General features: G+C 36.5%; 1 protein-coding gene across 1 annotated transcript in view; it reads left to right on the top strand.

Annotated features, from left to right (window-relative positions):
* Nucleotides 1–988, top strand: part of LOC101856345 (syndetin) — a gene marked incomplete in the record, with an annotated part of 27,087 nt that extends 26,099 nt beyond the window's left edge. Inside the window, 2 exon segments of the mRNA XM_013082976.2 lie at nt 182–272; nt 542–988. Coding sequence (XP_012938430.1) covers nt 182–272; nt 542–655 — 205 coding nt within the window.
* Between the last annotated feature and the right edge of the window lie 9,731 nt (nt 989–10,719).

Below are 10,719 nucleotides of genomic sequence, written 5' to 3'. Positions count from 1 at the left end.
TATATGAAAGCGTACTTGTATCTATTTCCGAGGCTTGAATCCGAGAAGTAACTCATTGTGTCAGCATGCTTCACATGAATTTGCGTTGTGTTATATACTGGAGTAGAGGATAACATTAACAACAATGAATTTGTTTGCATTAGGCTATATAGATGCAATGGTACTTTTGTTTGTGTTCCAGACCGGTGCCGGAGAAGGAGTTTGTGGAGGCGTACATCAAGGCGTACTATCTGCCCGAGACCCAGCTGGAAGGATGGGTGCACGATCACAAGGTAGGCGAAATGTCTTGGTTGAGACAAATTTTAATAATTTGACGGATTGAAAGCACGTTCATGCACTGCAAGATCACTGTTATATCTGAGTCTGCGCAAATTGAACCCTGTTATAGCTAGGTTCACAGTATGTACACTTATAGAGAAAGAAAACGGGGGATTTGATTTGTCACTTTTATATATATATATATATCCAAGTTCCTGTAATAACAGAGGCTGTTATAAATGGACTGGACTGTATTTTCTCCTTGTTGTTTTGTCATCTCCAGGAATATTCCAACAAGCAGCTCCTCTCCCTGATCAGCTCCGTGGACCATCTGAGCCGCAAGTCCCGGCAGAAACTGATCAACATGGTGGAAGATCTGGACCGCGGCCGCAGATAACCTGGTAAAAATATAGCTTAACCACCCGTCCCCCCCCCTCAGCGGCCATCTTTCATCATCCAACAATCAACATTGACAGCCCTACCATCATCTTGAGCGACTTCGTGAGCTTGGAATTGGACGGGGCGCCTGCAGAAGTTCAAGACTTAGTGTGAGGAGCAAATGGCTATAGAGGAATCAACCATTGCTTGGAACCGTCAGCATCTACTACACTCTTCTCGAAGTGCTTCTTTCGGGGGACGGAGCGCTTTATTATGGGGATGTCCCTTGTGTAGTGATGTCGGTCCTTCACACAAGTAACTAGTAACAAGTAACAAGTAACTAGTAACAAGTAACTAGTAACAAGTGACAAGTGACAAGTGACAAGTAACTAGTAACAAGTGACAAGTGACAAGTGACAAGTAACAAGTAACAAGTAACAAGTGACAAGTGACAAGTGACAAGTAACAAGTGACAAGTGACAAGTAACTAGTAACAAGTGACAAGTAACAGGTAACAGGTAACAAGTGACAGGTAACAGGTAACAGGTGACAAGTGACAAGTAACAGGTAACAGGTAACAAGTGACAAGTAACAGGTGACAAGTGACAAGTGACAAGTAACAAGCCCTAGCTGTGTTTCTTTCTCCTGTCAGACACGGCTGCAACCTCCTCTGTGACCTTCACCTTCACTGTGACCTTTACTGTGACCCCTCAGTAACCTTTACTGTGACCTTCACTGTGACCTTCACTGTGACCTTCACTATGACCTCCATTGTGACCTTCACTATGACTTCCATTGTGACCTTCACTGTGACCTCCTCTGTGACCTTCACTGTGACCTTCACTGTGACCCCTACTCAGTGACCCCAGATCTGCACACTAGGTCACTTATGCAGTTGCGAGCTCCGTAAAACCTTACTACTAAAACAAACGAACTCTAGATCAAGCGCATTCGAAGTATGGAGGGGGCTTAACTTGACTTTTACCACCCATACCTTTTTACTTTTACCCCCTACTATATAGCTAGAGAGACTTACTTTGTGACATTCCGTGTATAGAGTCACCACTTGCTGGAGATGCCTGGCTGTATGCTCATCAGGAAGAATGGGAGGGGAACGGGTCAGATATATATGGTATATATATATATATCTATATCTATATCTATATCTATATCTATATCTATATATATATATATATGGAGCATATTTTCAGAGAATTTTTTACACTTCAACACGGCCTATGTAATGTTCCTAGGAAGTATAGGAATATATATATATAATATGTCCTAAATAGTTTCCATGATAGGCCGGTTGTGATTTTAAAAAAAAACTTCACTTTGCGTTGAAACCATTTGTCAGAAGATTTCACCCTCAAGGTTTGAAGTTTAGCATCTTCTAGTTTGTGATACTGGTACCGGTACATAGGGCTTTGCTTAATGAAGTTGAGGTCAAGATGACTTGGGGATAGAATTCCTCGTATATTTTGCCATATATAGAGATAAAATCATCTTATTATCATTTTTCCCATAGTTTGACTTTGGCCAGAGGATGCAAAACTAAAAAGGCATAATGGTGAAAAGGCAATATCACATCCCTACTACTAAATCATTGTTTAAGTTAAGCAGAGTCCATGGTACATTTTTTGCCTCTGCCTCTACTCATTCCAATTAATTATTTATGAATCACTGCGACTGCGAGGGACCAAAGTAGTGGATATAATGTATGTGTCACGACGCGCTGGAATCAGACGCTCGTCAATTTTTGGGCATATGGAGCTCTATTGGTTTCATCTTTTGTTCATTTGTCTCGCTTTTGATGAAAAAATGGCCATTTATTTTGAACTTGAATAGAATTTGAGATATTTGCGAGAGGTGGGGTGGGGGTGTGTCTGGTGCCTGACGTAAACCTAACAACAAATGTCGGCCAAAGTTTGGTGACTTTCAAAGCTTGAGAGTTCTTGGAAACTTGAAGTTTACATTTTTTTGTGCCTTTGATCAACATTTTCCCGTAAATTCCACCCTGAAATGCGTTTTTAAAAGGGACCTCAAAGGTTGATCCAGTAAAAATCGCCCAGAGGGTTGAAAAACGTCAATTTCTTCAATTAAATTATTTTGACTGACGAGCATCTGATTTCACCGCGTTGCCACACGTATGATCCTTTTGTGAGCTGTTCACTCTGGGTGATGTCTAATATGTGTGTGTATGTGTGTGTATTTATGCAACATGAGCTCTTTTTATAGAAATATCCATTCGTAGGTACCATTTTGTGAGTGAGGTACGGTACGTTCGGTGTAAGTGTCAATTGTTATATATATATGTGTGAATCTAAACTGTATTGTATAAAAAAAACTCAAGTACTGTCTGAGATTCTATGAGATAGGGTGCCTGTATGATATCATTCTGTTTGTTTCGAAGGTAATTGATATGGTTTTGGTTTTGTGCTTGTAAAATTCTGTTTGCTTTTGCTTGACTTTTGAAGACGTGATATGCGTCAGTTGATTTGTTTCTGATAATCATAAACTTTTTTTTTACTGGTTACTTTTTTTGTTGCATTTCTTTTTATCCCCTGAATCAACATGATGCAAAATGTTTTTTTCTACCTTTATTTAAGTTAAATACATCATTCGCAACAACTGAAACTTATCATGTTAGTACTTTTTTGTGGACAAGAATAATGCAACAAAACTTATCAAACATGCGCTGCCCAATCAGCGAAGTTTGAAGTTGTGGACTGATTTCACGTACATTTTTTGTTCGTTTTGCTGCACGAGAATTTGATAAGCTAATGTAGTAATGATTTGATGCTGAAAGAGACTACAGAAATTGTGAAGTCTGCTCCTGAGAAACTGTTTATAGCATGATACAGTCTAGCACACACATGGTGAACATACATTGATACATAGCCAACAGATTTTCAGATTCCAGTTTTTCTTATCCATTACTTTCTTTGTATTAAAAAAACCCCATGTAAATAGAGGGAAATTCTTACGTATAACAAAAAGATTTCCACGTCTCGCTGATTTCGCTATGTGTGTGCTAGACTGTATATACATGAAACTGGTCTGTAGATGGATGTTTGGGGTTCAAATCCTTGTGTGTGTGCCTGTGTCTGTGTGTGTGGGGGGGGGGGAGGGGTGGGGGGTGTTAGAATTATCCTCGACTTTTCTGTGGTGATTACTTTCCTCCTCTCCTCCGTCGTTTGTTCCCGGGGTTATGACTTCTAAATATATCTAAATGACCGGCATTGTGTCTGGGTGGGCTGTTTGTTGTTAAACTCCTATAAAAGATCTTGTTTGTCATCTTGTACATGTACATTTAGAAAAGAATAGACTGAGGTGAGGCATAAGTAGAACTCTGTGTGTGTGTGTGTGTGTGTGTGTGTGTGTGTGTGAGAGAGAGAGAGAGAGAGAGAGAGAGAGAGGGAGGGAGGGAGGGAGGGAGGGCGGCCCGCGAGTGATGAGACAGAGAGAGAGAGAGACAGAGAGAGAGACAAAGAGAGGGCGGGAGAGAGAGAGAGAGAGAGATGATTTATCAAAGTACATACATATTATATATGTTATACGGTACGTCTTACAGTTTAATCATCTGAGGACCAAATACACTTTTCCCACCCGCATACATTATATTTAATTTATATATATATAATTTTTATCAAATTGTCACTATGAAGTTTTGTTCGTTCGAGTTCGAGTGAAGACTGTTTTTGTATAGACCCTGCAGTATACCTGTGGTGTCTTGCTCAATCTCCTTTTCATTTTCATGATTTTGTGCATATTATTATTATTATTATTATTAATATTATTATTAATATTAGTCTATAAAAATTGTTTGTTGTTGTTAGATGAATCTTTACCTCAGATGTTGTTATGTGTGTCATGTTTCCGAATGTCAGGAGGTTGTTATTTATTGTTTATGGCATTTTTTTATGTTTTCCTGATTTGTATCTCTCTTGTTTGAAACTGAACTCGATAGTTTGTATCTGAAAGAAGACAGCAGTTGCAGTGGTTTTATGTAGGCTACCCCGCCTAATTTAGCAAAATTTTATCATTTTTGGCCTAATTTCTGATTATTTTCCTTTATCATTCTTTGTTAAAAAAAACCCCCAGAATCGCATTATATCACATTTTTGGGCTCAGTTTGCATAATTTCAGAATTTTTTATTGCATAAAATGACAGGGACAGAGAATATTTCTAAGTGCTGGAATTGGAATACCTAAAATATATTAATAATAATTTTTTTTGGTTTTCTGTGAGGTCGAGAGGGAATTATGCCAAATTAAAAAATGAGATTTCATATTGCTGTCCCCGCGGTTTTATGCAAAAGAAATTCTGAAATTATGCAAACCGAGCCCAAAAATGTGAAATTACACGATTCTGTTCATTTTAACAAAGAATGATAAAGGAAAATAATCAGAAATTATGCCCAAAAAACGATCAAATTTTGCTAAATTATGCGGGGTGCATAAAACCCCGGGGACAGAAATATTGTTTTATACAGTCGACTCTGCTTGTGTTGAACTTGCTCGAGTTGATCTTCAGTTAAGACTAGGCGATCTTTTTTTGGGGGGGGGGTTTCAGCACATCTTCTTTTTCTTTACACAAGTCCTAACGGTTGAGCTGAACTTTGGATGAAATTAATTGATCTTTTTTTTTCACTCCCCTCCCGACGACATCAACTCATTCATCTGTAGTCCACTGTACTGTAAAAAGTTTCTTGTTTTGAAAATTAAGTCAGCGAAATTGTTGATGTGAGACTGGGTGGTGATTGTAGGATTGATTAGGTTTTGACTGGTTTGTGTTTGGAGTTCTGCTGCTACTGCAAGTTGACTAAATGCCTTTTTTTCATTTTGGCGCCAAATTTTTTTATTTGTTAAGTCGAACGCCTGATCAGTTACCCTACTGGTATGAAAAAAATCAAATTGAAACTGTGGCTAGTTTTTAAAATAAATTTGAAAATCAAATTTCGGAAGAATTCTATTTTTCAATGGTTACGCAGACAAAAAAGCCTCTGTTTCTCGAACCTGCTGTGAATTAAAAAAAGGTGTTTTGTCAGCTTATGTCATAGTATTTCAGTACTGCCATGTGTGGGTGTGTAGATGATTTCCTTCAAATCTCTTATAGTAGTACTAGTACATGTAGTAGATCTCAGGCTTGATCCGAACAAGTGTCTCCTCGTTTGTCTGTTGTTGTCTTGTGGACGATCTTTGGGTGACGTCTTCATTAATTTCAAATAATATTGTTATATATGGATAGTGTTATTGTTAATGTTACTTTTATTGTTATGCTCTAATGGTGTAACTTATTGCTTGAAAAATTTTCAATGAGTCAAAATAAAAGCATTTTAAAAAATTTTAAAATGATGATAGGGGACACCGTAACACTCAGCTCTCGTAATGAAAACAATGCAAAAAAGAAAGAAATGCTCTCAGAGAAAAAGAAAACTGCATCCAATTTGTCCGAATAGTTTTTATTTTATCAATACTTTGAAATGGCAATGTCTTAGGGTTAGTAACAAAATCATCTATCGCAATGCGGGGCTGACTAACTTTGTTAGGCACAGCTCAAAAAGTATCACGTATAACTTCACCAAATTTTTTACGAAATAGTATAGATTGTGAAGCGCATAGAGCTTGCTGTTGAGCGGGGCTTTGCGCTATACAAATGCTATCTATAGTATTATTCAAGCGCATAGAGCTTGCTGTTGAGCGGGGATTTGCGCTATACAAGTGCTATCTATTATTATTAGAAGCATTCCCTGTCCGGGGGTGTGACTGTCAGTCTGTTGTGTGGAGGAAGCAAGACAGAGAAGTATCTAGATTTCTTCTATGTACAGTAAACAGAATTCATTACTACTGCATTTTTCATAATCAGAAATGTCGTCTTTACATACTATTATTACTATAGAAGTACAGCCCCTCTCAGTCCTCTGTACAACTTATATCAAATCTCCTCCAATTTGGGAGAATTACATTGGTCCACTTGAAAGTATTTCTCCATTAATTTGTTTTTTAATAAGAGGTTCAGTGGACAGTGCTGCCTCTCAATACGACATTGTCGGGACCAAAAAAAAAAATCATTCTATAAAAATAGAGAGTTGATCCGGTGACGACGAAACAATTTTATCGCAAATTGTACTGGGTTATTTCCAGAACTTTATTAGACTCACAAGAGTTAAAAATAGCATTATGAAACCCGTGCTATGGGAGCTGATCCTTCGAAGGCCAAACAATTTTATATATGGCAAATTGTACAAGGTTCTTTCCAGAACTTCATTCTTTGACAGCTCATGTCCCAAACCACAGCAACTCGGTGCATTACCCCCCCCCCCCCACCCCCCCCCACACAGCACAAACTTTCTCTTGCACAAAACAAAACTTGTGTTGTTTAGTTTTAACATATAATAGGCCTATATAATATAATATATATATATGTGAGGTGTGCGGACAAAATGAGTTACTTCTCAGATTTTAATTTCAGCCTTTATAAAAATTGACCATCAACTTTATAGGGGGAGTTTGTTCAATTTGTAAGTATGGAATATATTTTAAAAAACACTAGACTAGAAGAAAATGACGCTAATTCAAACTAATTGAAAATCTATTAATCTGAACCCAGTGTTGATTTTCGGACGATATCACTATTCTTGGATTGCGAGAAGTAACTCATTTTGTTTAGCACGTCTCATGTAACTTTTATAACAAACTTAACGTAGTGAGAATCTTTCTAGTCTAGTTTTCTTATTCATACCCTGGGATTGTGATAATGTATGTATGTATGTATATTTTTCTCCTTCCAATGTTTTGAATTTTGTTTTTGTCACATAACATTTAATGCTTTCTGTCCTTTGATGAGTGTAAAAACAAAACATTCACAAGATACTTGGAGGAGGGGGGGGGGGTTATGTGTGTGTTATGATATTGATATACAGGGTGTCCAAAAAGTCGTGCACCATCATCCTAAAAATCTTGTTTTTTCTCTGTTCGCTCTCTCTTGACGAAATGAGAAATGCAATCACAATCTGTCCTCGTGGTTTTATGCCAAAAAATTATGAAATCATGCAAACTGAGCACAAAAATGGGAAATTATGCGATTCTGTTAATTTTAACAAAGAATGATAAAGGAAAAAAAATCAGAAATTATGCAAAAAATGATCAAATTTTGCTAAATTATGTGGGGTGCATAAAACCTCGGGGACAGCACAATGGAGTGTCACAACATCCATCCAGATACATGTACCCTAAGGAAAGTTAAAAACAGCTTTTTTGTGGAGAGTAGAGAGTTGTATTAATGAAAATTGTGCTCAATTTGAGCATCTGTGCCAATAATTGATTGTTTTTCAGGATGGTGTGTGACTTTTTGGACATCTTGTATTTATTATACATGGTCGCTTTCAAGGACAAGCGGGCTAACCCAGATTTCGGGTGTTTCCAGAAATCTTAACCTACACCAAAAGTGGGCTTTGCCCTACCTTTAGGAGAAGTTTGGTTTTATTGGTGTGTATATTTGTTTGGTTTTATAGTATAAATTATAGAGAAAACTCTCCTTGTCTTTTAAAGAAACTGAACAAGGGGCAAAAACTTTCCCTTCGATTTTCTCAAAACAGCATCTTTCGGGACAGCCCCCTTGTGCTAAAAAGCGAGCGTATCTATCAATTCTATGCCTATGTGCTGTTATGAGGAGAGTAATGTGTTTTTGTATGTTGTCGGTGAACTGTGAACGATATATATATTTTAAAAATGAAAATCAACAACTTGTGAGTATAGAGCTATGCATGCATGCACGATGGGATTATATTGGATGCTAAGTTATTTGAGTGTCATTCATTAAAGCTTGGTTGACACATAGCAGCTGGTCTTCAAGTTGTCTTTTGTCATATATATATATATACATGTATATACATGTTGGCTACTGTGGGTCTATGTCTGTCATCAGGGATAGGACACAACTTCTTACCGAAACATTGGGGCATCAAAGTTGTCCTACGTGTCTTATCAATTAGATTCATATATATATATGGTGGGTTTTTTTTTAATAAAAAAAATAGATTTTATATATATATATATATATATATATATATATATATATATATATATATATATATATTTATCAAATTTATCAAATCTGTTGAAGCTGTACATTCCAACTCACAGTTTAAGGTCATCAGCTGACAAAAAGAAATTTCTTTTACCATCTATGAAACTTAATGGGTGAACGTGAAAGGGCATTTGTTGAATATCAAACCAAGATCTGGAATGCTTTCCCCAAAAAATAAATTAAGAGAGAGCAAATCCTTTATAAATCAAAGTCTGGAAAATTCCCACTTTTCAATGACAAAAATAGAAGGTAAAATGTGAGCACAGATTGCGTTTGCAAAATTAAATGTCCTTGAGCTTTGAAAAAAATTAACTTGTTCCAAAATTGATGTTGCTAGATCCTGCTGAACTTTTTACGAAATTAATAATACAGCTAGCTGTGGTGAGTATCGTTTGGCTCATGAAAAAAGTGACGCAGAAGCCGCACACTACACCTACTACTACTACCTAAAAAAAAACCCCAAAAAAACCCCAAACCATACCGTCAAAGTAGCTTTCCGTACAAAAAAATACACTTTCCTGTTTTTATTCGTTCACTGCAGACTTCACAAATGTAGGAATTAAATTTTTTTTTCCATACAGCTCAATTAGTCAGGGAAAATGAGGTCATTATCGGGACCTCAAGGAGGACAGAATGGCTTTGGGGATTTTTCAGTAAAATTAAGAAGGTTGACAGGTCTAATATTGCGTAGAGGAACGAGGCAACAAAACAGTGAGCGGCGTATAGACAGGTATAGACGACAGGTCATGAGAAACGTCACTTTACGGTTGTATTAGCAAGTTCTGCTGAACAAAACTGTATGTAATACAAAAATCTGTCCCCGGAGTTTTATGCACCCCGCATAATTTAGCAAAATTGAATCTTTTTTTGCTTAATTTCTGATTATTTTATTTTATCATTCTTTGTTAAAATTAACAGAATCGCATAATTTCACATTTTTGGGCTCAGTTTGCATAATTTCAGAATTTGTTTTGCATAAAACCGCGGGGATAGAAAAAATGGTTGTGTTCAAAAGGAAAGCAATGCCAAAAATAAGAATTCCAAAAGGGGGAGGCTATAAAATTACAAGTTGGAGCTTCTTATCCGATGAACATACATAATATGTGTCTCGATGTGGTGGAATCGGGCGCTCGTCAATTTTTGGGCATCTGGAGTTACCGGTATCATTTTAAAGCTTGTTCAGTTGTCTTGCTATCAGTGAAAAAATTACCTATTTATCTCGAATTAGATAATAGGATTTCAGTTATTTGCGATTGAAGGAGGTGGGATCGACTGGTTTCAGGGATAAAATTAACGAGAAAATGGCTGCCACAGTCTAGTTATCTCCATAGCTTGATAGTCTGTGGAAACTGAAAACTTATATTTTTTGTGCCTTTAATCAACCTTTTTCAGTAAAATCCACCCAAAAATGTGTTCTTAATTGAAAAACAATGGTGTTAAGCCAAAAAACAAAAATTCCATAAAAATTGTCAAACTGGTAGAAAAATGCCAGTTTCTTCAAGTTCATTATTTTGACGAGCGCCTGATTTCACCACACTGGCTCACATAAGATTTTTACCAAGGTATATATTTTTTAGCTCATCCCAGGCATTTTCTAGATAATTGCATATATTTTCTATGTAATTGCAAATATTTTCTAGGTCATCCCCAGTATTTTCTAATTAATTGCAAATATTTTCTAGCTCATCGCCATTTTTTTCTATGTAATTGCAAATATTTTCCAGGTCATCCCCAGTATTTTTTTAGATAATTGGTAATATTTTCTAGATCATCCCCAGTGTTTTCTAGATAGTTGCAAATATATTCTAGGTCATCCCCAGTATTTTCTAGATAATTGCAAATATTTTCTAGATCATCCCTAGTATTTTCTAGATAATTGCTAATATTTTCTAGATCATCCCCAGTATTTTCTAGATAATTGCAAATATTTTCTAGGTCATCACCAATATTTTATAGATTATTCCAAATATTTTCTAGCTCATCCCCAAAAT

Source organism: Aplysia californica, unplaced genomic scaffold (genome assembly GCF_000002075.1).
Source record: "Aplysia californica isolate F4 #8 unplaced genomic scaffold, AplCal3.0 scaffold00202, whole genome shotgun sequence".
NCBI lineage: Eukaryota > Metazoa > Mollusca > Gastropoda > Aplysiida > Aplysiidae > Aplysia > Aplysia californica.
This window is presented reverse-complemented; position numbering and strand designations above follow the sequence as displayed.